Genomic DNA, 27,274 nt, shown 5'->3' with positions numbered 1-27,274 from the left:
GGAGTTCAGACGTTTGTGGAGTAAAAGCATTTATTTTCTTGGAGTATTCAATTTTATTTATCAAAGAAGCACAACAAGAAAATGAACAAGGCTTTGAAAATAACTTTTGGGCTGAAACGGCACGGCTTGAGGAAAGGCGTGTGAATACGGCAAAGCAAAGCTGGCCTGGGGGGATGTGACGTGCCTTGGAAAGTGTTTTAGACTTTGAGCTATGATTGGACGTGCGGGTTCAATGCGGGGCAATGCTCCTTCTCCTTCCCAAAGCCCCAGCCTGTCCCCAGAGCAACCAGCCAGTCCAGCGGGGGATTCAGCTACCCAGGGACGGGGGTTGTGGAAGTTGGGACCAGACAGCTCCTTCCTCCCACAAACCTCCTTCATCTCCTCAGCACATCTTTTAAGTATCACCATAACACGTGCCCTCAGAGCCTCCTAAGATCCCTGCCTGTGAGGCAGCCAAAACCAGTACAGGAATGCAAGTACTATGGGACGTACTGGGCAAGCTGCGCCGCATAGCCTGAGATTTCTGAATTCATATTCACCAGCATTAGTGCATTTTTCCTTAGAGAACAATTTCTGTAACCCACTGAGGAAACAGGTCTGAAAATAAGGTGGCCAAAGGAAGCCCAGTCAGAAGAACATTGTCAAAACCACCAAACACTACGGTACCTTCGCTGTTCACTTCAGGGAGCAGCTTGCGCAGGGGCTTCCTCACTTCCCAGGTACTGTTGATGAAACTGGGCATCACTCTGAGCAGCTCCTCTTTGTCTTCCTCGTGGATAACAGGGATCGTCTCCAGAATAAGTTGCATCTGTTCCAGCTCGTGCCCTCCTAAAGAAGCAGAAAACAGTGAGTTGGGCCCAGAATGTAGATCAGTGGAGCCAGTGTTACCAGCCACACACCTGCACGACCACCGCTCTGCGTTGAATCCTCTGTCACCCCAGTGCCACGCCTCAGGAGCAGCAAATGCCAGACAAGCTGATGTGGGTGGCATTAGGCACTGCTCTTTTTTCCAAGGACAATTCAGTCGCCACCTTTTTATGGACCAGATGCAGCGATGTCTCCAGATCACTTCAGCTCCCTGCCCTTCTGTTCCCATCCTGTCTTTTGCCCAGAAGCTCTACTTTAAGGCTGAGCACAAGGATGTCATTTGCCCATGTATGCAAAGCAGGTACCAAGCACTTTAATGCCACACTGCTGTTGCTCTCGCTTTTGCTACCTCTCCCCAGCTCAGCAGCAGTTCCTCTGCGCACACAACCACGGTCCAGCCTGGGAAAGGTCCCAGCTCCCTGTCCACACCCCCTGGCTCTGCCCCCAGCATGAGCTGAGGTTTTTCCTGTTGTTGGTCTCATGCTGTCTGTCTGTCTGTCAGTCTGTCCTCCCCTAATAATCCCGACTCCACTGGCCAATCTCAGCTCACTCTGACAGTGCAATAGCTCCATTAAGATCCCAAAAGCCTTCAGAAAAGAGGCAGAGAACTTTCTGGCTATTATGACTGCATCTATATAAGAGCTTTTTGCAGTCTTATAAACATCCCCAACTAAATGCTGCTCTTAAATGCCACTACGGTGGCAGCAGTCAGCAGCATCCCCTGGCCTTTATCAGCACCGAGAGAAGGTGGCGTGACCGCGGACGCGGTGGATGAGGGCAGCTGAGGAGCCTGCCATGTGCTGCAGTCCTCCCTCTCTTCTTTCGGGCTTGCCCTGTTCCACGTGAATATTTGGAAGCGGATGGCTTGGAATAACTGTGGAAATTAATGGTCGATTTTCGGCGGTCACGAGAGAGGAGCTGTGACTGCAGCTAAGCGCGCTGCACGTTGAGCACCACGGTTTCTGCATGCAGAACCGGTCACTCTCTGCACAAGCAGAGCAGCGGATGAGAGCTGCCTCCCCTGCAGCCTCCGACCCCGCCGCGTCCCCGGGCAGCCCGGCACTGCTGCCCTTCTGGGAACGCTCGTCTCCGAGCGCTCCTGGGCCCATAACGCGCACCAAAGAGCGCAAAGGGCAGCAGGGGCAGCTCCACCACGGGCTTCTCGCAGGAACCTGGCAATGCAGTCACAGAGCAAAGGAAATGGACTCCGTGCTTTACCGGATGAAGCTAAATGTGCTGTCTTTTGTTGCTTCTACGCAGCAGCAGGCAAGATGTCCTCAGGCGAGATGCCTCAATCTGCACATGGGTGCCTACCTAAGCAGTGCCGTTCCCAAAGCCTGGCATACCTCCAGCTGTTCATCGTGTCACTGGGATTCCCAGCTGCTCCAAAATAGTGAAGATCAAGCCACCCATTAGGTCAGATTCACAAAATGCACTATTCCCCCAGTAAAACCAGGTCCCCTCTTTTTAAGGGTACGTAGTTGACCTAGATGATCAGCCCTCCTGGTATAATCGACATGAGTTTCATTTTTTTTCTGACAAAAAGATGATTTATGAAGTCTAAGGTTGGAGTGGGGTCTGGCATGGCTGCACATGTCACAGGCAAAATCGGTGCTTGGGGACCCCGGCTTTATCTCCCCTCCTGATTTACACTGCAAGTTCAATTTAGTCGCAGCAATACCCATAGGCTCCTAGTCTGTCAGAGCCGCGGCACTGAATTGCTGCAATAAAACTCTGTATGCTCACAGAGGCTTGGACAGATGTTACATGACTTTAAAATAGCCTTCAGAGCGTCAGCGTACCGCTTTGGCTAACCTGGCCAACTATTTAAAATGGTTATGAAGCAGAAAGCATTCCTGGCTGAAACCACAGAGCACAGGTGCTGATATCTCTTATATCTATTTTTATATCTATTTTTTTTAAATCCTTTTCCTTGACGACGTTTTTATCCACATATTCCTAAGCTTCCACTCAGAGCTGGCTAGCCGTCAGTGATAAGCGAGGAACAGTAGTGCCAGCAGAGTGGAGCACAGCCAACCGCCTAATTAATGAAGGTTAATCCTATTCTTTAGCGCAGTATTGAATTTGACCAAGAGCTCTGCTGACGATTTCCAGCTTCTTACGTGCACAGAGAAGCTGCCTGGCATAAATCCTGAGTTGTACCATCGATCTCCTGTCCGCCAGGAACGCCGATGATAAATATTCTGTCCCTAGAGCCGGGGCTATCCATTAAGATAGTGAGCTGTCCAGAGCAGACAAACCAACGGGGATCTCCACGCTACCACGTTCCTTGCTGTCCGACTGACAGGTTTCCGGCAGCGTTACTCACAAGCGGTGACCTGTGCCAGAGGATCGAGCACAGCGCGAAGGCACGGCGTTTCGCCACCCAGAGAAGCTGCTAATTGACCCTGGAGCAGCCTACGGCTCGTAGGAACCCAGTTCTCCACCCACGACCCTCCGTTTGTGTAACCCCTAGGGAGCTTCCGAATGCATGAATTCACAAAAAGGAAAACATGAACTAAAGGCAGAATAAATGCAAGGTGCCATTATCAGACTAGAGGATTAGGAGCTCAGCTTCACGCATGTATTGTCGGAAAGGAAATTCCTCCCCGAGCTGCAGGCAAGTCGAGGATGAACACCCAAGCCCTGACAGACTCCCTGGCAAGCGAGACATGTGTCTGACTGATCCCGTGGGAAAAGTCACCATACGGCCTTCGGGAGCCTTGCAGTGCTCTGGCTGTTCCCACAGAGATCTTCAAGGACAGAAGGCTCTTCTCCTTCTTCTATTTTTTATTTCTTCTACTGACACCGCTTCTGGATATGTGTCTGCAAGCAGAGGGGTGGAAAATCACTGGAGGGAGCTGTAAACCACTTAGTGCCGGTACAGGAGGCAACTGAAGACAGAGCGAGCTGGACAGACTGAAAGATTCGCTTTCCCGGCCCCTGAGCATCGCAGGCCCATCCACCCTGCAGCGACGGCCCAGGTGACTCACAGCAGAGCTCACATTTTATAAAACCGTCATATTCTCAGGCCTCTGTTTTGCAGGCAGAAACCTCCACAGTTTCCAGCTCTGCAGACTGTGCGGCTCTCTGGCCGGGGAGAGGACAGGCTTCTCTGCTCTTTAGTGGGATTTTCCTCCTCCGGTAACCCTGCTCCCCCGAACCCAAGGGCAAAACTCCTGTCGGCTCTCGTGCGATCCCGTGCTCCCCACACACCTGAATTCACACGCTATAAAGCAGCAGTTCAGGTTGGACTCCAGACTTACCCTGCCTTCCCCCCTCCGAGAGGGGCAGGATTCACTGCCATCTGCAAAGCGAGCGCAACCCAGCCTGGGCTGTTACAGATCCTCTGCCTGGTTTTCTACACGCTCGTGGTGGGGAGTGGATATCTTTCATTTTGTTTTCCAAAGCTCTATGAACCAGATTTTAGCCACTGGAGACATGTTATGCTCTTGCGAGCTTTGGATTATCTGGGTTTCTTCCCTGAAGGAACATTTAGAAACCTCAGCTGGGATTTCCTAACCTCTCACTCTCTGAGGCACCGACAGCCAGTCTGCCCATCAAGGAGCAGGGCTAAGGGGGGAGTCGCGGATCCCCCTCCCCGCCTGGAGCTGGAGGATTGGGGCACGCGCTGCTGCAGAGGGGACGGGCAGGGGGACATCCAGAATGAGCAGTTCTTTTTTTCACCTTCAACCTGCCTCTCCGAATCATCAAATCCACAGTACAGATACACATAAAGAGGAAAAAAAACAAGGTCTCGGCATATACGGGAGATACAGTGAGACCCCAGAGGAATGGGGTCGGGATGCATTTCTGTTTCCTTTTTTCCCCAGTCGTCATGCCAACTAGTTTTCATCATTTTTGCTAAAACCTTACAGCCAGGAAGGACAGATCCGAGGGACCACACTCAGCCCAGAGCCTTCCCCGGAGCCAGATTCAGCAACACCGCGTCTTATCTCGCACCACACTAGCTGTTTGGCTGTGAACTCTGTTATGAAGACAGCAAAACCATGAAAGGGGCTTACCCGGCTCTGCTGATGCTACGAATTACCAAATCCTGTCTTTTGAGCAGTGCTAGTGTCATCCCGAGCCTCTGACGTGTCCAGCCTCTCCTCAGGCATCGGCTTTCTCACTGTCTTTGGTGCACACACACGGAAACACTCACACATGTCCTGCCTGGCACTGACTGCGCTTGTACGAACACCGAATGACAGAAGGGAGTGACGGTTATTTCCCACTGCTGTTGTGGCAAGCGATCATCTGGAATGTTTTGCCTTTTTTAACAGCTTTGAGTGATTGATTTTTAACTCTCCACCTCTTTGGAGACCAGGACTTAAGACAGCCCAGGGCCTGTGCGAGAAGGGCGGTTGGTCGGGGCCCAGGCGGTGCAAGAGGCAGTCAGACAACAGGGACATGGTGCCCCCGTGCTGGGGCTCACCAGCGGCTCTTTTTCATTCACTGGTGAAGAAGTAGGCCAGAAAAACTGGGCACAACACCAAGAGCTTCCAATAAAAACTCTGCAGACCTTTCTTAAAGAAACCCAAAAGGAATATGTGGTTTTGAAGTCCCAGTTTTGATCTCTCCCCATTAAGTATCCTGCCATCATCTGTGGGCTTATTAAGCAATTGCAAACTAATGAAAAGAGAGAAACAACGATGCGCGCAGCACTTGCCTAGCTGAGCTTAATCTGTGATTTGCCAAATCCTCCCTCTTGAGCTTTGCTCTGCTGCGGACTCTCATAGAGCAACCTGCTAAGTAGGTTTCAGTATTCCTGCTTTGTGGTACAGAGTCTCCGAATGTTGCCTGGGCAGCAGGGATAGGATTGATCTTGTTTAATTGTAGCGGTGTGCAATACCCACATCCACTTTTGAGAGAGTCGTCTGGGTGCTCTTTATGAGCAGTGATGATAAATAAGTATTTTTAACACCCAATCAATCTCATCCGACGGCAGACACCTAAATGGGGCCAGCAGAACTGCATCCTGGACCTGCCCTCGTCTCTGCCTTGACCACAAAGGCAGCTTTGGGGACTGGGTCAGTTGTCTACAGGGAAGATGCCTGATTTCAGGCAACGTAACTTCTACTCCAGGTGTCCATAAACAAGGTGAGGCTGAGACAGAGGTTAAGCAGAGTTTGGCAAATGCATAATGATGAGCGCTTGGGTGCTACGATGGGGATGGCCAGAGAAGGACCTAGACAAATAAGTCCTGTGTTCTGTTTGACATGAGGAGCTGTATCCGAAAATAGAGATTAGCTTAGTGTCCAGAGAGATTTCCCTGCGGTTTCAGCTAGACGCAGTAGCAGCACCCAGCTTAACACCAGGCATCGCGTTACTCTGGTCTCGTGCAGGAGCTGCGAGTTTGAGGGCAGATGGGATCTCAGAGGACGCGGGCTGCACCTGCGTTAGCCGGCGGTGAGGACCAGCAGGAGCAGACCTGCAGGGCAGCACGGCCGTGCGGCAGCGCTGACTCTCCCCGTGAGACCAGGCAACAACCTGCTCGGGCAGGGAGAAGCAGCACATCCGTGTTTTAAGGCAGGAGAGGCTCTGCAGTGGCAGGGGCACCATGCATAAGTGTAGCGGTGGACGGAGGCTCCCTGGGGACCGAGCTCACCCTGTGCCTCAGCCTCGCACCTCCCACCAGCGACCGCGGGCTTCGGCCGCCCCCCCCGAGCCCCTCGGCCAGGCACAGGCCGCCTGCACCGCAGCCCCGCGCAGCTCCCTGTTGCATTGGTTTCACCTCCCTGTTTTCTCTCCCCGTGATCTGACGGCGGGGAGCTGCGGAACGACAGTGAGATTTGCCTTCCCCAGGGCTTTCGCTGAGCAGCTAAATAAATAAATAAAGTGGAGAGAAGAAATGCTGCTGGCGCGGCAATCACACGGGAAAAGGGAGCCCGCGCCGTGGCTAAACACATCGCGAGCGGCAGCAGAGGCAGCCCGGGGCTGCGGCACAACGCGCGGTGCAGGGACTAACCTCCCTGGACTAGGAAATTTCTGGGAGGGGAGACTGAGGCCAAGGGGAAGGAAGGAGAGGGAGGCAAACAGCAGAGCCATTCTAATGATCTCTAAATGATACCGACTCTAATTTTCAGCCTTCACAAAAGGAAGATGGGAGCTGAAAGCTGAGCGCGAAGAGACCGACAGAGCAGCTGCAATCAAGCTTCGCTGCAGAGCGCTGCGGCGCACTGAAATATTTCTGAAGAAAGCGTTCTCCTCTATTATTAATGGAACTAATTATTTATTTACAAAACCCTGCGAACAGCTGCTTATGAAATGTGCTAGATCTTGTCATTCAAAATACTAATAGGCAACGGTAGCAATAACAAAGCAGCAGCATCGCTGTGGCCTTTGGGGAGGAAGATAGCTCTTTGATAGCCAGATAGTGTCTGCTTCATCCCTGAATAAATGACTCCATGTCCCAGCTTGATACAAAGCTAAGAACCACACCTTTGCCCCCGACAGTAGTATTTCTGGAAACATACTGAATAAAGATTTGCTTTTCAAGAGGATCAGAATTTAGCTCTGAATGCTGTGCTGATAAATCACACACTCCTTCCTGATGCTTTTTGTCTTTTCTTTGCAGTGCACCTTTGCAATGCTGGGACCTGCTTAAATGGGAATCCTGTAGCTTGCCAAATTTGCACGTGGCCAGGGTCAAAGCTGGCAAGGACAAGGAAAATCCCGGCTGCAAGATCAGCACACCCACACGCCGTTTAAGAACACGGGTGCAGCTTCAGGACGCTTCCAGACACCCGGCCCCTGAGCAGCAGCAGGCACCTACGCAATGATGCCGTTCTTTCTCTTAATTCCTGCTATACATGAAATACCTGGCCTCAGGATCTGGAGATAATACCGTAAAAGTTAATGGAGTTACATTAATGTGATTGAAGAATCAAACCTTTTTGCTAGGCGCTAATATGGACAAGTCCAGATAGCTGTGAAAGCACAGTGTTTTAGGGCACATGCTTATCTCTAATGGGAATGGCTCCCAGCAAACACGATTAAGCATGTATATAGGTCTCGGTGGAATATACTTGATTTTACAGGAGGGTTTGACACTAATTCATTTTTTACTATGGATTTCACAACTCTCACTGAGAAGCTGCAGGGCGACGTAGTGCTGTAGTCGAGCTTTTCACACCAGTCAGCTCATAGCAAGCTCCTTATCGCTCCCGACGTGAAACTCTTCTGGCTGCAATTGTGTAGTGGCATTAAAATGTTCTCCCTCAAAGAAAAGACATATTCAAGATACCAATCACAGTTCAAATCCACTGCACAGAGTACAAAGCTCTTAGCATAGGACCACGTTATCCTGTGTCCTTATATTCCACCCTATCATACTCTTTTAGGCATCTTTTCTCCTAACAAGAAGCTTCTATTTTTTGTTGAGAACCCAATAAGAGCAAAATATTTTGCTGTTTCACCAGAACTGCTCTTTTATCCGTTCCGGCTTGCGTTTTCAGGCGAACGGTGTTCCTGACCTGCTTGGGCTGGCACAGCACCCGGCACAACATGACACCAACCCCAGCGGGTCTCGCAAGCGTGGTCATATCCACGGCACCGTGTGGAGCTCCGACACCGGCAAATTCAGCAGAGAGGGAAGCGAAGGCAGGAACGCCGCTCTGGCCCCCAGGGCCTGCCTGCATGGGGGAAGCTTGCACCAATACAGCTGCACCAAGAAATGCTCCAACACTGGAATTTACGCAAGTGAAGTTTGCTCTGGAGACACCTCTAATGCCTAACAACCAGACAGGGGAGACTTGTACTGCTGCTATAGGCGGTCCTTGGCTGGCCAAGAAAGGGGAATTCACTCTGCCGTGCTATCCGTCTTACCCTTGACAGGCCTGTGGATTGAGCGGCAAGGAAGGAGAGAGGGAGAGAAAAAATCATTAGAAACGTACCGGCGAAGAGCATCCTTCCTGTGAGCATCTCGGCCAGGATGCAGCCGGCTGCCCACATGTCGATGGCTTTGGTGTAGTTGTTCGGTGAGAGGAGGAGGCGAGGGGAGCGATACCATTTTGTCACCAAGCCTTCGGAGAGGTAACCCTGCAAGAGTAGGCATAGAGACATCAGTAACTTTGCAACACAATTCTTCCATCCCTGCCCCGGGCTGCTGGATCTTCTGCGGAGGGGATGAGTTTAGCACACATAATCCTCAGCGTGGGGAGCTCTTGTTTTAACCCAGAAAGAGGCCATAGGCAGATTTCTGTACTTATTCCTTATGCATGAAGGAACTCTTTTGTCAGCTCAGCACCTGTAAGCACAATGCTTGTATTTCCAGGCTTTATCAGTCTGCAATTTTTTGCTGATTCTCTCTATAGTTAACACTATATCCACAGTCCCTCTATAGTTAACTAAGCTGACTGTAACAGCAAGTTATATAGCAAGTAACATAAAAACCTGAGAGATCCAAATTCCAAGCCTGAATAGGACAAAATATCGATGCTGAAACTAAATTTTTAAGCAGCATAACCTCACTAGGGAGCCCCTACGAGGAGAGGCCATTCTCGGTTCAGCCCTGAGCAATGTATGGGACCTGGCTGAGAACATTAGTATCCAGCTGCAAACCTGTAGTAACGAACATAGCTACCCAGATTCAGCATCGCGCCGGGAGCAATAAAGCTAAAAAGTCCGTGACAATAATGTTTAATCTCACAAAAGGGAACTACATCTAAACGAGAAACATTGTTAGAAAGCAATGAGAAGGGGCAGCCAAAAGGGCAGCATGCCTGCAGGCGCCCTGGTGCTCATTCAAAGGCACAGTATTAAAAGCCCAGAGCAAATCCATACCAGCTATCAAAGACGACTTTGGAAAACGCGGAAAGCTGGCACAGTTAAAGAGCAGGATATTCAGTGTTACTCATTAGCGGTTCGTTTTGTGCACGCACACACATCACCACCTGAAAAGCGTACGTGAAACTGCAGCCCCACTTAATGCCAAAGCTGTTGAGCAGCCGACGCTTCCCAACCGACTGCGGTTCAAGAAGCCCCGCGGCCCGGCAGAGCTTCTGGGACCGGCGCTGGAAAGGCCACGGCGCTTGGCTGTCCAGGGCCCAGAGACGGAGCAGCACCGGCAGCGGCTCGCGCCCTCGCACACGCCGGCAGGGCACCGCGGCCGCCGGCCCTGGCAGGGGCACAGCCACCAGCACGTGCCATCTCGCCGAAGCCCCAGTGCTTCATAAGAAAGCTGATGGCAGCAGAGCCTGCGGCGAGAGCCAAACCGTTTGGACGTTCCTGTTTTGTTTTCATAAAGTCAAAAGATCTCATTTCAAATTTGTTATTTAGAAAATTTCATTTTTACTTGCTTCATTTTTATTCATTTCATTGCTACATCCTTTGAGCAGGTTAGTGGAAACGCTGTGTTTGATGCTCTATTGCGGCGCTGCTCCAGCCAAGAGAATTGACGTTCTTCAAGTGCAGCTTTTCAGTCTTAATTTCTGTTCGGTGAAAACATGAAAGCTTTGATTTTGCCATCCAATTTAAAGCAAAATCAAATTCAGAGTGAGGGGCTTTCCCTTCAGATGGAAGTTCTCCTTTCCATCTAAGAGCAAGTCCATCAGCAGGCAGGAAGAAAGAAGAGGGGCATCCCGAGGAGGCAGCCGTACTGTGGACCACCGCGGGATGTCCCACCACCGCCGCCCTTGCGCCCCAGCACCCGGCTCCCTGGCCGAGCTCTGGGCTGGGCACTGCGCCGTGTTCAAACACGAAAGGTTATTTCATCAGGACAATGTTGGAATATCCATACATAGCCTGCTATATATTAAGTATACGTTGGCATATCTTGATGCAGATTCAAACATGCTAGGCAAGTCAAAATAAAATGAGAAAACTGAATCACATTTTAATGCCATGAAACATTTGGATAGCATCAAAATGTAATGAGAACGTGAAAACGGTTCGCATAAATACGTAGTCAAAAAGCCTCCATCCTAACTGATGTTGTTCCATAAATTGTTTCCAATTGCAATATAACTGCATTTTGCTGCGCAAAATTCTCCCATCAGAAATGATTCAGCCAGATCTGTTTCTTTAATCCTTATTCCTTGTAATCTCTTGTATTCTCTTAGCAGGTCCTCTCACTCGTGATGAACAGCTCTGAAGCAGAGATGCTCCTGTGACTGCCAAGCCTCCAAATTTCTAGCACTCCGGTAAGCCCCTACAAGCAGCGAGCCCCTCCCCGCGCATATAAAAAGCATCATCAAGAGCAATTTGGCTCGTGAGTATTTTCTCCCGAGCTGTGTTCAGCACAACGTAACATGGGAACGAGTCGGTTTGCCTACGAACACCGAGCGTACTGTCCAGAGGCAAGGGGAGGAAACTGGTAATTGAGTCACTCGAGGGTTTTTTTCTCCAGTCCATCACTGATTCATTAAGGGTTTGTCTACACAGCCAATTAATCATGGACTGAATCCAGTCTTAAGACCAGACTCATTCTCTCCACCCACATGTAAATCCTCAAGCCCAATCCAGGATTATTCCTCTGCCCGAGATCCAAGGCCCCTGAGGGAAGAGAGCCTGGATACTTCCAGGCCACATCCATGCCACTGAATTCAGCACGACAGCCTGTTTGCTGCAGCTGGGGACAACTGGTGTGGAAAGCCCATGTCCAAACCATAAACTCTTATCCTCCAAAATCTGTTGCCCACATCCAAACTGCCTATTGGGAATAGTCATGGGCTCATGCTAACTCCCAAACCCCGGACAGATCGGAGGGGCTGCCACTGCTCCAGGCTGGCTTCTGGGCATCCCTGGTCACCGGCACAGCCCTACGTGATGTCCACAGGGAAAGAAAAACCCTTTCCCTTCCCTACAGAGCCGCATCTATGGCTCCAAAGAGGTGATTCCAGCTCTGCATCTCAGTAACACTTCTGCAAAGCGGAGGAGACATTGCTTCATTACTGGCAGGGAGTTCTGCGAGATGCAACCATCCACCTGTAAAGTGCTTGGAGATCTTCAGATATGTTTCTCCCCGCAAGAGTCAAAAAACCCCAACTGTATGCTGGAAGCGTGGGCCTTAGGTATGCTCTTGCAGCAAGCCAAGAAACAACCAGTTTCTGCTGAGGCTTTGCACAACAGCCCTGGACCACGGGAAACGTTTGTTCTGTGCGTGCCCTCCTGCAAGGGAAGGCTCTCCCCAGGGAGAGGAGATGCCATCTCCTGGGTGACAGCGGTCAGCAGGGAAGTGCTGGGGGGCAGCTGGGAACAGGCCAGTTGTAAGAACTGATTTTCAGTTCCTGCTGCCGTGTTGGCCAAGTGAGGACCAGCGAGGGTCAGCCGCATAAATCCACAGTATACCCTAAAAGGCGGGTTAAGGACGGCATAACTGCAGCTCTGCATCCCGGTGCCCCGAGGAGCAGCCAGCCTGAGCCAGGAGCCAGCGGGACGGCAGGCAGCCCGGGAAGCAGCCGGGCTGTGGAGCTGCGGCTCTTCACCCCAGTCACTGTCAGCTCCTGTTCCTGTTCTCCAGCCTAGCAAGGCTGCCTTATGTCAAAAGCCACATGACTTTTAAATCAACACAGGTCCCTTTAACCTGCAGGAACGGTGCCTGGATCTCGGGAGAAACAGTGGCCCTCCCTGAGGAACTGTGAGCATAAAACATGCTGCTGTTTAAACCTTCGACGGGGAAGATTTCTGGGTGAAGGGAGGCACCTGGACCTCTTCAATCCAGGATGCAGACAGGCCCCCCCATAGCCCTGCTGCAAAATATATGTCATAAAATGAGCCGGGGGCTAGAAAGCCAGCACAGCGTTGTCATTTATTACCCGGAGCCAACAATAACATCTTCTGTGATTGAGGGTGCACTATGGCACTTTTTTCAGCAAAAATGCAAGAGCAGTTAACTGTCACACACGATAAGAGGTTTATAATTTTTCTGCTCCCTCAATGCAGATTTTTGTTCCACTCTCCAAATGTGCAAGTTGTCAAGCTTTTAATCAAAAGGCTTTGTTTTCAAAGAACATTTTAATTTTTGTCTTCCTATAAGATAAGTTGTAATTGAGACTGATTAGCTGAGAATTTATGCTACTGGCTCATTTAACGCTGCTGTGTTATTGCTAATGCTGCTGAATCAGAACTGCCACAAAAGCCCCAGAGTGTTATCGCAGCATCGCAGAACGGCTGAGGTTATCAGACCAGGCTGCTGCTTTCCAGCTACTGCAATTATTTACAGTAATGAAGATCTTGGTGTTTATTGGAAAATCTTCAGAAAATAAACTCTGGGGGTAGTGATTTGGGGCACTTAGTCTTCATTTTCTCCAAACGCTCAGAAGTAATAAAATTATAAACACAGCGAACTGAACCAAAGAAGGGGTCCAGCATGGGTCAGGTGGATATTGATCCTGATGCGAAGCATCGCCAGCTCGCTGCTGAGAGCTCCACTAAAACACACAAAGGGAAAAGCAGGACAACAGCTACCCACGCAGCTCCCCATGCTTCTCTGATCTCCCCACTTGCCTTTCACATCATAAAATTAGATTAGCTCCTCAAGGACCATATTCTGGGCCTTTGATAATGCCCAATGCTGGGGGGCCCAAAAGGTTAGTGTGGTCATGCAATAAATAGCAACGTAGCTCTTCAACACGGAAAGCCACAAGCTACTGCGGGGAGAGGAAAATATTTAAGAAATCAGTAGGAATAAAGCATGAAAATCATGGCAGGCACCATGCCTTCTCTTTGCCCAGGGCTGAAAGACACCCTTTGGAGTGTAATTCTGTCCCACAAAGACTGCAGATGGGCTTCGCCCAAAAAGTCCGACACAGCAAATGGTGAAGGTCACGGTCTAAGTGAGCATGGTGAGAACAGATGAACTACGTTCACGAAGAGGGACCGGGAAGAAAAAGGCCGGTGCCACATGCAGACGTCGACGCAGTGGGAACGCAGTGCGGGGAGGCCAGTCCTGTCCTCGCAGCGGGAACCTGGGCTCTGCAGCACGGAGCCACACCAACCAAAGCCAGGCCTGAGAAGAAACGCAGAGGGGCTCAAACGATGAGCGAGAGAAACAAGGCCCAAGTCAGCCGTCGCTAAGATGGGCTGAACAAAACCTGCTGAACAAAACCTGCTGAATGCTTCCAGGTGGCAAAGAGCAAAGATGCAGAGGGATCGGTTTGCAAAGGGCAGAAGTAGAGTAAATTAAAAAAAAAAAAGGGATCACTGGCACTGAATCTCCAAGCTGGTGGGAGCCTTCAAATGCAGGAAATGGATATTGCACCTCTTCAAGAGCTGAAAATTAGACTGAACTTAGATGGGCACAGCCCAAACTTGCAACAGCCGCTCCTGAGGCTGGATCCTCAGCCCTCCTGGTTTCTCTGAGGGTCAGAACAACCCAGGTGAGACATGACTGGACCAGGAAGGACCAGAAACCACCACCACAATCCCAACCCTCAGGGCAAGGAGCTGGAAGGCACCATCCCAGCCCCAACTCTTGCGCTCTGGCCAGCAAGCACTGGGTTTCTGGCAGGGTACCAGAGGAAGGAGGACCTTCCTGCACCCATGACCCTAAGAGAAGCAGAAAGAGTTCTCCAGGACGCAGAGCCCAGGCATTTTTACCTACTGTGTTACCCGAGCAGTTTCTTCCCTACTCCAGCAAACAAATACCGCTCTCCCTACGAATTTAACATTCAAGTCATACGCTTCTCCTCTCTGACAGTGAGATGGATTTGAATACTCAGGGGTGCATGCACAATGCAAAATATATGAGCAATGTATTACAAATACCCTATGTATTGCAGCAAACCACACCATTATTTCCCCAGGCATCTGGGTACTGGTAGAATTCCCTGCAAAAACCCACCAAACACTGTAGGGGTGGCTTCCAAACCCACCTCTGCTGGTGGGGTTACCAGTGCATGCACTGCTGGTTATGACTGGCAGCACTTTTCATTGCACTTCTCTTTTCTGTTATGCATCACCACACTGTCACCTCTCTGCTCTGATCTGCTAAGTAACCCAGACCATTGCATTTTTGCGTTGTTAGATCAACCTCAAGCCCGGGAAGTAACCTGCAGCTGGCTGAAGATCCCTGGAGAGGAAGAGTCTACTGCTTCCCCTGGCAGTCTGTCGCAGTGATTCATCACCTCACTATCAGACATAAACTATGTCCTTAGCCCCCAAACTGAGTTTGCATGGCTTCAGCTGGTACTATGTACATGAAGGGTTATGTGCAATACATCTTTAAAGGGGTTCACAAAGCAGAAAACCAATGTAACTGGGCCTCCGGACACTACCACAACACACAACACTAAGATGAGCATGTATTTCCTTCCTCTGCCCCATGTGTTCTTGTCACATATATCTGGACCCTCCCTCGCTTCCCATAGCGCTTTGCTTCTGGGCTCTGGCTTTTCTGTTCTCCTTCTCATCTTCACCAAGCTTCTCATTTTTGGCCCATTCCCCTTGTGGTTCCCCCCAGGGACATGAGCAGACATAGACCTGCTCTCTGCTGGTGACAGAGGTTTTGGTTCATCATCACAGCGACGTGGAGCAATTCCACAAAAGGAAAAGAAAAAGCAACTGTGCTACCTTAAGCCTGTCTTCAAAAGTAGCTCGTTCCAAAATCTTTTCGTTTAAATATGTTAGATACGGAGCAAGTGAGTTGCTCCATTTCCCTGACTCCTCCTGAGGCAAACTCTGCCAAGTGAAGGTTATGGGTTGACCGCATCAGTCTAAAAGTACCCACAGGGAAAGCAAATTAGCTAATTGAGTGCTCTTCGATCAGAAACAGCTACAGCATGATCTAATGGCTGGAAGTTGAAGCCAAACCAAGTCAGACTAGAAGCAAGGTACAGATTTTCAGTCACGAGGGTAATTAACCACAAGGGAAAATACTAGTAAAGGTTGATGGATTCTTTTGTCATGGGAAGTTTTAAAATCGAGATCAGATTTTTCTTTGCGTGATAAATTCTCCTTTTATTACAGGTACAAGCTTGGAAGCGGATATAATTCCAGGGAGACCCAAGGACTGATTCTCCCTCCTGACCTCAGTGAATGATCCGATGTCTTCCCGTGGGAAATGCTGTGTGCTGGGAAGCTGGGCCGGCTCCAGGCAAACTGCACTCACGGTCCCAAGCTGGAGAGGAGTGCACCGCTTGGGTAGTCCTCAATGGCATGAACATAAAAGCTTACTGTAGCCTACAAACCTAGGCCTGCTCTGCTCCACAATGGTTAAAACTGTGGCCTAGAATGTTAAAACCTGTTTGTTTTTCTTTAACATAAAAATAAGTTCCTGCTCTGCCATCTGGAAGAGGAATTATTCATTATCTTATGGAAAACAACCAACCTGCAGCCTCTGCACGGCGTGCCCCATGACGGCAGATGATGCCGCAGTTGGCCCGGTGTGCGCAGCACTTGCGTCCTCGTGGTAATCCAACATGATATGGCTCAGAAAAATTGCGGTAAACAGCATTTCCCCCCTGCCCAGTATTCTTCCAGAGCTACGTTCAGCTCTGCTGATGGAAAAATATTACCATAGCCTTGGGAGCACCGATCACGCAATAGACCTGCACAGTCACAGGAAGCTGGTACAAGGATTTAAATAAAGCCAGGTTAGATAACGGCACTAGGTTTTCCATGTAGCAAACACTGACAGCACAGACAGCTTTTACACCCACGATCATTTCCAGTCTGGCTACCTTCTCTCTCGTCTTCTCACAGGCAGATCTCACTAACGCTCTCCTAACACAGGCAAACATCACCAGACCATCTATCTGCGTATAGGTAACCAAACATGTAGAAATACCAAGAACGGAAGCAGACTACTCAGGGCTAATTAAGACTGAACATATTTTTTCATGACATATCCTATGGCTTCAGTGCAGCCCTTTCTGGACCGAAATACACATTGGAATCTCTTTAAAAAAATGATACCAAGTTAATTTAGAAACAAAAATAGCTTCAGATCCAAGCCTTGCTCTCAAGCCTTCCCATGCTATTTTTTGCAGTTTCAAGTATCATTTTCCTGCTTCTCCTCCGCTGCTATTCCCAAGGCAACTATCATGTGTAAGAACTGCTCAGACAATGTACAAAAGTGATAAATTCACTATGTCTAGGATAGGCATCAAGATCTATCAAAGAGCATAATAAAGAAACTGAAAAGCAAAGAAAAATGGTTTTTCTTCCTAATCTTTCTACAACACTGATTTTGTGTGTTGCTTGTAACATCAGTAGGAAAAACAATTTCAGAAAGAACAGTGATAGCGTTAAGTGGATTGCATTTCCCCCATGTCCCCATCACAGACGCAGTCTTGTTCTCATCACTTCATGCTGGAGTAGTGCAAGCCCTGAGCGTATCGAGTGAAGCTGGAATTACACAGAAGCACCTGTGTGGAGAGGGAGAAGACCTGGAGGTGCTCCAAACTTCCCGTCACAGAAGGCCAGAGCTTTTCTTCTGAGCTAGACTTCACAAGAGGAACCAAGAGCACGTCTGCTCCAGGCTGATGCAGAAATTCAAGTTCACATGTTTCCTTGTAGCTCCGCGCAGACTTACCAGCTGAGGCCTGGAAGCGTTTATGTGCGTAGCTGCAACGTGTGTCTCAGCCCGGATACGAGGCTGCACCTGAGCCTTAGCCGTTGGGTGCGTAACCACCGGGACAGCTCTGCACCCACCATTTAAACAAGGCCAAAGCAAAACACTACCGAACTTCAAAGGGAGCCGACGGAGGGGGGACAGCACTCAAAATTGAAACAGAAGAAAGCTTTCGGAATAATCCCGATGCAAAGGCAGGCTGGTTCCTCTTCAGAGCATTTTTCAAAATTTATTTATAAAAGGCAGCTAGGAGAGCCCTAGGAGGGGCTGAGGGGCATTGGTCCGGTTTACAGGAACGCTGTTCCTGGCACGGCGCAAAGCGCAATAAAAACGTCATTCCGCACGGCTCCGGAAACGTGACATGGATTCCCGTCATTTTTGGATCGGAGAATGCATTTATTTAATGAACTCAGACCACTAAATACTTGGCCAGAGGAGTGGGGAGAGCAGAATCAAATGAAGCACTAGCTGCGCGGGGGCCAGCTGTGCCGTGTTGCTCACCGTGCGGGGTGCAGGCCTCACTTGAGCACCTCGCGGGCAAAGCCCCCAAATATCAGCGCCGGCGATGTAGTAGAAATCTGCCGTGCAGGGCCCGTGCGGGAGAGCTCATTGACCATCTGCCTCGCAGCTAAACGCAGAGGGCAGTGACTTTGGTGGCTGTAGCTGAGGAGTGTTGCCTGTCCCCGTCTCTTTCGGAGATTTCCTCTTGATCCCACACCTGGGAATCTTCTTGTTTTACCGGATGAACCGGAAACTATGACATTGCCCCGACGAGCAAGCACAAAACAAAGACTTCAGAGGCTTAAGGGCCTTCTGGAGACGATTTACCAAGAGCTCTCTCCAAGAGGGCACTTCCTTAGCGGGCCATTCACGCAAATGAAAGCCGGGACCAACCTCGGAGGAATGCAAAGCGAGATCCAGGGGGAGAAAATGCCACGTTCGACTCCCAACAGGGACCGCTCGTCTTGGGAGGAGTGTTATTTCCGAATGACGATGGTAGTGATGCTTTTGCTGCGGGTCATTTCCTAGGAAATGGGAGCCAAGCCCCCGAGGCAGGGAGAAGGGAGCCGGAGCCATTTCGCTTGTGCTGGGTGCTAGACGGCACAGAGCTCACGCTCGGCCCATCGCAGGGGACAGGTTTTCATCCACAGCTTACGGATGCCTTGCAACGTCTCCGCGGATGGTACTTAGAGACTCAGCGAGCCTCCAGAGCCTGCCTCCGTGCAGGGACTTCATGCTTGAAGCCCTCTCAGACACCCTTCTCCGCTTTGCTGGGGGCTGCATCCGGCCAGAGCACGCTGGGCGGCTCCATCCACGGGCCACCGCCGGGGGCACCTTCCCGCCCCGTCTGCCACCTCACCCATCCTGGCAAAGGGCCCGATCGCCAGGGCTGAGCCTCAGGACCGCTAGCCCCAGCTCAGGGTGCTGCCCGCACCTCCTCCCGGCTCCTGGCACAGCCCACGGGCCCCCCCACGGCGATGGGGAGCAAAGGCTGTACCTGCAGCACCAAGTCAGGAGAGCAAACACGTGCCATCAAGCAGCACACACCTTTCTCGTGGCGTGGAGAAAGAGTTATGGTCAACCAGGAATAATCACCCTTGTTCTCCCCAGACGGCACGAAGCATATCTCTGCAGCTGGGCCTCAGTGTCCTACCAGAAGCCCCCCAAGGCATTAGATGGAGAAAATACTGCATTCCCAAAGTCCCCCTCAGGCCAGAGGGCCTCACCGATCCTCACCTTTGCATGGTGGGGATTTCCAACACCGAAATGCCCGAGCCTTCCCGAAGCTAATGGTCCTTCAGCAATGGCTCCTCTCCACCTCACTGGCCCCTGCCAAGAGGCCTCCACCTCTACGGGACGCATCCCACAGCAGGCCGGTACAAAAAGAGTCAGGACCTGCCTTAAAACTGGCACGGTGCTGCAGCAGCACGTTCACAGCACGTCAGGAGGGGATTCCTCGCCATCCATGCCGGTTCTGCAAGGGTCTCGGAGAGCTCCGACATCTTCTGCCTCCCGCCTTCGCCCATGAGGCTCAGGCAAATGAAAAACTGCTCCTGGGAGGCAGAGCGTGGCCGTGGCCCGTGGAGGAGGTCACAAGGATTTCCCCCCACCTACCTGAGGCTTCAGTCTCCCTCTCCTCACTAAAAGATGCCAAGGACCTGAACAAAGGGAACAAGCTCAGGCCTTAAATGAGCATGTCAGTTTGACAGGAGACTCAAAGAAATCTGAGAAACCAAACACAACCTCCGGCAAGCAGCGACAGCCCCAAATCTGCTGCAGAGAAATAAGTAACAGAGCAAAGCTCTCCACCCGCCAGCGTCAGGCACGGGATCAGCTTCTGCAAGGCAGCTAGAGCCCATCTCATACATATTCCCTTCGAGAAAATGCAACAACCTCACGATTTGGGTCCCCAAGAACATCCCCCATTGCTCTTTGCCCACTCCTCCAGCGCCAGAGCCTCCTTTTCCAGCTGACGGACCACCTCTTTCTGAAGCAAATTTTCTTCTGCTGTTGAGTCACTGTGTTCCCCCTCTGAACTCCTCTCTTTGCCTTAAACAAACTCCACAGAACAGGTAACTAAGTGCTCACCTCAGACATACACAGGCTAAGGAGTCTATCACTTTGCTGTCTCTTCACCCTAGTAAAGAGATTTAGCAATTCACCTTATTTCTGTATTGCAACCATTTTCGTTTTCTGCTCCAAACAGAATCACTGAACCCAAATAGCTCTGCTCTGACTAAAGTTCGTCCGTTCTTGCAGGGCAACGCACAGAACAGATGCAAGGCCAGATGCAGCTCTGTCCTCTGAAACGTTTATTATTTTTAAATTTAGTCCAGCTAGTCACTGCTATTTATCCCAATTTTTAAACCTTGATTTTGCTTTCTTCGTGCTCCACCGTCCCTTGTACCCGCCGCAAGGTGAGGGTGCTCGAGTGGTAACCGGCGCCTCACCTTCACGTCCCACGCCATCCCTCCTGACCGAGCCTGGGGCATTTCACGCCTGGCTGCCGGCTCCAAGCCATCGCTGCTTATCGGGGCGCGAGAGCCACGGCACGGGCGGACGGCTCTGCAAACGGGGATGGATGTACGGGCAGCTCCGCACGCGGCGGCAGCCTCCGAAGGAACGCGGACGCGGGCCCTGGCATGGAAAACTCAGGTCTGCCGGAGGCCGGCAGCAGCAAGATTAGAGATGTAGAAGGGGGCATCGCCGAGCGCTTTGAAGATGAAAATGAGATGCTTGAATTCAATAAAGAGGTGATCTAAGAAAGGGGAAACACTTGACTTTGGCTGTGTTTTACATAATGATAAGGATCTTAAGGAGGCCTGAGCTACCAGTATCTTAATTTCAGATGCTCCTCTGCTCACCGTTTAACTCTGATAGCACAGCAAAGTGTTCAGACCATAAACAGTGCTGACAGGGGGGAAAAAAGGATTAATTTGGAGATGTTCTGGAGGGATAAACAGCAGGATTAATGACTCCCAGGCGATGAAAAGAGTAGTGAGAAGGAGGAGAAAAAAGGCCACGTGGCTGTGTGATGACAGCATCAGTGAAGGCACAGGGCGAAAGGAGAGACCAGGGGATCCAGGTGACCGTCTCGTGGGTTTAGCAGTCTTCTCTACTGCTAGATTTGATATAATGTGCCCTAAAGAGATGTTTACAAGTATGTGAGTGCTCAGGAAATGTAGAAATGTGTTTTTCTGAGAAAGGAATGAATTTTAAGCCTTCAGGTCTAAACAGCCTCTGGGGTAGACCCAGATCTGAATGTGAACTTTGCAGCTTGAAATTCGTCCCGTTTGTTATTTGGGAATTTCAAGTGAACTGATGCCCATCAGTTACTCTAAAAACATGGAGAAAGGGTCTTCAGTGGCAAACACGTGACAAATGGCACGAGAAATGAAGGCAAGTTTGCTTTTCTTTGGAGCTGATCAAGTATTCCCAGCGTTTTCCAAGGCATGTCGCAGCACCGGAGTGCACTCCCTTTCCATGTACTTCCCAATTAAAGGGCTGCTGGCTGCAATTCACACAAACAAGACACGCTGCCAGGTAAAGACTATTACTCAGCCTGGTACATATACTTTTAAACTGTGTTTAAAACAGGTCACAGTCTACTGGAGCTGTTATTCGCCATTTCAGCACTTAGCAGGCTGGTTACCAGGGCTTGGGACTGGAGAACCATCGGGTCAGAGTAGCTGTAACCTTTCCGACAAACGACAACACACAACCTGCGACTTGTCATGCTGGCAGACCCCAGGCATCGGTCTAAGCGTATCCCAGCTGCAAAGACTTGCAAGCAAACTATTATGCTAGAGCTGTAATTCTGCGCTACCTTTGGAGGTTTGGATCTACCGGATCTTTTTAGCAATGAATTACCCACAGAGAAAAGAGCACGATTTAATCTGTTTTGGGGCAGCTCCACACTAGTGCCTGCTGGCACGATCAGCAGTCAGGACGTAAGGACTGCTGCTCTGATCAGTCCCATCTGGAAGCAGGACAGGGGCTCAGCAGCTTCAAATTTGGTCTTCTCCCGGTCTTCTCCCTCTTGCCTTCTGAGGCAGGGCAGCGTATGAAACACAAGCAGAGCAACGAGCTTATAAATCTCCATGAGCAGATGAGGAAATCAGAGGTTGAAAGAGAAACAGAGGAAGGAATTGATTTTTCTCCACCATCTGAGGAGAGCTGGAAAGCAAACGCAGGACTGAATGAAGCCCCAGCCTACGTCCTCCTGCCGTCGCTCCTCATTTCTGCTGCGACTTGGATTCGAGTTGCTCTACCACCACGGCATTAACCACGGGAACACCGCAGCCTTCCCCAGCGTTTTACCCTAACGAAATGGAGGTGGAACCCAATGGATGACGCCCGGCTCGGATGAGACCAACTGCAGACCACGACCCGCTCCCTCCGGCTTGCATCGTGGTGGCAGGAGGGACGGCGCGACCGGCACCAGCTGGGAGCTCCCCCCGGCACGTGGAAAACATGGGGCGGTCGCACAGCCATGACTGGATTTAAGCATATGGTGCCTGCTGCAGTTGGCAAATACAGTCCTCCCCCACCAACAGAATTTACTAATAACTACTGTGATGCAGAGAGCATGTGTGCTGGCAGCTCCCGACAGTTAACACGAGCCTGTGCTGCTATATTAGGCTCTGTTCTGCGGTCATAGATATTTCTCACTGCACAATTCTGGGTTCTGCCTTTTGTTGGGGTTTTTTTTGCCTTTTTTTCCCCCACGCTACAGTCTCTCGGCACTGGGAGGAACTAGGAAATATTAAAGCAGTGGCATTTTGCAAAGGTGCATCCCACAAAGAAGCTGCAGCCCTTACCATCCAGCCTGACAGCTCCTTCCCCCAGCACTGGCTGCTATTGAGCCAGAGGAGAATTGCTTAGAAATAACAGTAATTCTGCAGCAGAAATGGACAGACAACTCCTAACATTATCTTGCAGGCTTTGACTGGATGATACTCTTCAAATTGGTTGCTTTCTGTATTCACATAGCACTGCCTTATTTGGAGCATTTTTTTCCATGAGTTACCCTCTCTCAGGAAAGGCCTTTGAATGCACCTGACTATAAAAACAAAAAAAACAAAAAAACCACACACTTAGAAAGCCAGGAGCCTCTTCTTGAGCTGGGTAGTAGCCACCAGGTACGGAAGAGAGCACAGAACCAGCAGCCAGGCCTCCGTCCCCATGTCTCCCGGAGAGGGGCCGGCTGCAGAGGTGCTCGGACTCTCCACTAATGCAAGGAGCTACCGTGATGTGCCACTTCACCATCTTCTTTCACCTTAATCCGGGTTTGTTCTTCCCCCAAATCCCAAACTCAAAACCAGAACAGATCAGGACTCAGCTTTAGGGTTGTGAGATCATCTTTTCTCCATTTTTTTCTTGCTCTCCTTCCTTACCTTCGCTTGTAAAGCAACACCAACTGACCCAGAGCCGTATCAGACAGAAACCCACTGATCCTTAGATGCAAAGCACATTTAAACCCTATCACAAACATGAAAATCAAGGCAGACTGGCAATCCTGCATACAAAAGTCCAGCTAAAGAAAAAGATTTTATCCTACCATCTTAAAATACCAAATAGTAACTTTAACCGGAAACCGGCTGTGGATTGTATCATGTCTCCTTGCGCGGACCACGTGATGTTTTGCTCTCTCTTGGAACCACAGCAATCTGTGATCAGGCAGCGAAGAACCGTGTATCTTGGCAGGTCAGAGAGCGCAAGAATAAATACAGCAGAACCGGCAGGATCTAGCAGCAGGGTAGCTAAAATGAGTGGTGTTTGCAATGTCCCACTAGCACAGACACCTTTTTTGCAGCATGTAGCGTCTATCTGAGAAGCAGCAAGTTCATTAAACTTCCAGGGCTCTAAAGCTCCTGCCTGGATGGCATTAACTGTAATGGCCTTCAAAATCAATGAGAATCAGGACTCTGTACTACAGAGAGTTCTCACCCATTTTCATTGCCTTTAACCCTTTCACACAGAGTAAAGCAGGCTGCAGAAAAGGAAAAATCTGGTCACTGAGTGCTCCAAGCCATGTAGCAACTAGACAGTACCCAGAGTAGCTGAATCCTAAATCTATTCGTGTTTTACTTTGGTTCACCCTCTTGCCAGCATTTTCCAAATACGAGTAAATCAGAGCTGTATAAGTCCGGCATCCACCAAGCACCCAGCGATGGTGCTGTGCTACCGCCTCCACCGTTCAACCTTCGCTAGGACACCACTGCTTTTCCCAAAGCGATAGTTTCAGCTCTCCCCAAAGCTACACCCTGCCTCCTGAAAACGAGATGTTCAAGTCCTCAGCAATGGATCTATATTGCACGCATCGGCCCGGTCCCTGTGTATCTACACTGTAAAGTAATGCACGGCAAGTCGGAGCCCACCCTCAGGACATGCCCTGCACTTGTTCTTGCAAGCAGAAATCCTTAATTCAGGCTCCATAACTCACTGGGGCAGCGAGCCAGCGCGGAGGCTGCTCCTCAGCGTGACCCAAGCGCTTCTGCTTTCTCCTACACCGCTTGGACACAGTTCCTGGCCAAGGCCACTCTGCGACACCTCCCAGACCCAGGCCTGGCACACGCTCACCACCGGGGCTTTGGGCTTCGCGTCCTCTGCCAACACTTACAGGCAAGAGGGCACAGGCTGCAAAACTGCTTCAGTGCAATCATTCCCGTCTGTCTCATCCATTTCAGGAGGCAATCGCTCAGCTGAGTTACCATCTTTGTAAAAGGATTGTACTGAACCCTCCCCAAAAAGCTTCCTGTAAGTCTCCAAGACAACAAAAAGGGAATGAACAAATTTGCTTTAAGCAGCTCATGGGCATCATAACACATCCCGCAGACTTCTGTGGCTTGTGTCCAACCAATGGACCAGGAAACTGAGGCACTCCACAAATGCATCCTCAATTAGGCCAGAAACCCAGAAGTTCCTATCTACTGAGCTTATACTAGGGCCACAATCTGATCTCAGCGCTCCTTGCAGATTTGGCATCCCTGCTCCCAGGATCTCAGCGTACCTGGCTCCCCGTAGCACCAGCTCCGCTCCGGAGCCGGCTGTCAGAAGACAACGCGGCCTGCCTCTGTCGGATGCTCCCTCTGATTCTGGTCTTTGCTGAGCAGTGCATCGTGCCGCAGAGCATCACGTACCCTGCCAGGGCCACTCTCCAAGGCAGCTTCATACAGCAGCAGCTCCCACGGTCCAGCACGCCAAAGTTTAGCTGTTTCCTTTGCCCAGCTCCCCCAGCAAACCTATCAGGAGCTGTTCGTAGCTCGTTTGTCCTCTCTGCCTTGCCTACTCCTTTTGTGAAGACAGCAGAGAACGGCGTTACTCACCCCCTTCCCTTCGACAACACATGCTTTACAGCCGTTGTCACTCACTGAGAATTTACTGTTGGCACCGGTGATACGTCACAGCAACACGGTTACTGCGATTCTGCCTGGAGCCGCAGGCAACCTCTGGTCCCGAGCCTGGTGCCTTCACCAGCACTTCATCCTCTCGCTCCCGGCCACCATCCTGAGCCATAACACCCTGTGGATCCTCCATGTCAAAAGACTGGGTCCAAACGGGCATTAGAGGTCTCCTAGCCTGCCTGTAGCAGTGTGTGGCCAAGCAGATGCAGTGAGAAGACGTCTTTTAACAGGAAGGAACAGTGGATGGACCAACCTATGAACCCTTATACCGCCCTCAGCACCACTGCTTTGGCCATCGCAAAACGCACTAATTATTGACCACGGGAGACGCAGCAGCAGCATACACTGAGCAGGAACTGGGATCTCGTTGCTTTTGTACTGAGAAATCAACAGACTGGCAAATACGTATCTTCAGCAGCTCACAGGAGGTAACATATGAGGGTTGTCTCTGCCGTAAGGAAATCTACGGAAGCAGACATAACTTACCAACAAGAGCTGCATGCCAGAAGACAGGACAGATCCAGCAAGAGAGAAACCGCACTGCGGAGTGAGTAGATGCAAAAAAAAAAATTTATAGGGCTAAACCTGACGTTTCCTACAGACATAAATCCCCGAGGGGGTGAGCTGAGCGCCGAGCACGGAGCGAACGCGCAGGCTGCTGCTCCCCGGCGTTGCTCCCAGAGGACCACGTGCAGTGGAGCTGGCAGGGATGCAGCGGAGCTGGCAGGGATGCTCTCCCATCTCCCCCTTCTCCATCCTTCCTTACGACAGGCCTCCTCCAGCTCCTGCTTCCACCCATGGCACATCCAAATCCCGATGCTGTTTTTCCATACGTCTCCGCGCTTGAGCGTTTCCCTCTCAGCTCTCACCACGTGCCTTCGAGCAGGGCCTCCGACCACTGCTCTGGCACCGCACCCGCAGGCTCCCCCCTCGCTTGGAGCCCACCTCGCGTGTACGGCAAGGTCTCTGCTTCGGGGTGCCTTCACAGCCACAGACATGGTCAGTTTATCGCAGAAAATAATAAAACATCTCCCTGCAGCTGGTGCCAAATCCTGGGAGTTTCCCTTGGGAGGCAAATACCGGCTCTCCCCCGCGCTCAGCCTAGCAGCCACGCAGATAACGTAAGCACAACACGTCTCGCATCCCCTCCCTCGCTGAAATCGGCTCCTGCTTTCATCCTGCCGGCTCGGACGCAATTGCAAACGGAGAGACCGAGCAGCAAGGGCGTCTGCTCTGCTCGCCGGCGCTGGGAGCCCGGGGAGAGCGGGCTTCAGCAGTACTGGGGTTGCACACCCACGGATCTGTGCTGCCCAGAGCCCGTTGGCGGCCTCCTGGGACGGCACGCTGGTATCGTCGGCGCTGACGGCAATCCGTGAGCACCTCTTCAATAACACGCTGATGCTGTTGAAGACCACAGCCTGCTTACCACCCGCTGCTGACGCCTCACGATCACTGTGAAAACCCAGTGATTCATCTCCTCCTGGGCTTTCCTACGGCCTCTGGGGTTGGAGATGCTTCACACCCAACCAGCTTGTACGCTCCGACTCCTCAGGGCATGCCCGGCCTCCCCGCCTCAGTAGGTGCACGGCTCCTCGGTGGGGTTATCCATCAGAGGATGGCGAAAACAAACAGAAACTGTCTCCTGCTGCCTAGTGCCTCGAACACCCCAAACCTGACAGAGGAGCAGTGACTGAACCCGGGTCCTCACCATCTAGGACGGGAGCAGCAGGCTGTGGCCCGTTCTACAGTACGAGCCCTGCAGCCAGCTTTTGTCTCAAAAACCATGAAACGCCTTGAATTCAAGCCAATGCACAGGAAGAGCTTTAAATAAATTGTAAGAAAGGAAAACATTTTCTTACACAGGCTTGTCTCAAGCAGATCTCAGAAAACAAAAAGCATGCTGCTAGCGACTGTCTAAAAAGACCAATTTAAGCAACATGGACACCAGCTCGGTACAGCAACGCTGACCTGCTCTAACAGTCCA

At 50.8% G+C, this 27,274-nt stretch overlaps 1 protein-coding gene across 1 annotated transcript in view; it reads right to left on the bottom strand.

Moving 5' to 3' along the window:
- The window catches only part of LOC112994486 (mitogen-activated protein kinase 4), a 70,946-nt gene that overhangs the window by 7,592 nt on the left and 36,080 nt on the right, over positions 1 to 27,274 (bottom strand). The window contains exons 3-4 of the mRNA XM_064499825.1: positions 8,766 to 8,910; positions 667 to 828 (exon numbers count right to left, since the gene is read on the bottom strand). Coding sequence (XP_064355895.1) covers positions 667 to 828; positions 8,766 to 8,910 — 307 coding nt within the window. The remainder of the gene's footprint in view (positions 1 to 666; positions 829 to 8,765; positions 8,911 to 27,274) is intronic.

This window comes from Dromaius novaehollandiae, chromosome W (genome assembly GCF_036370855.1).
Source record: "Dromaius novaehollandiae isolate bDroNov1 chromosome W, bDroNov1.hap1, whole genome shotgun sequence".
Taxonomy (NCBI): Eukaryota; Metazoa; Chordata; class Aves; order Casuariiformes; family Dromaiidae; genus Dromaius; species Dromaius novaehollandiae.
The sequence above is the reverse complement of the archived record's forward strand: the minus strand, read 5'-3'. Positions and strand labels throughout refer to the sequence as shown.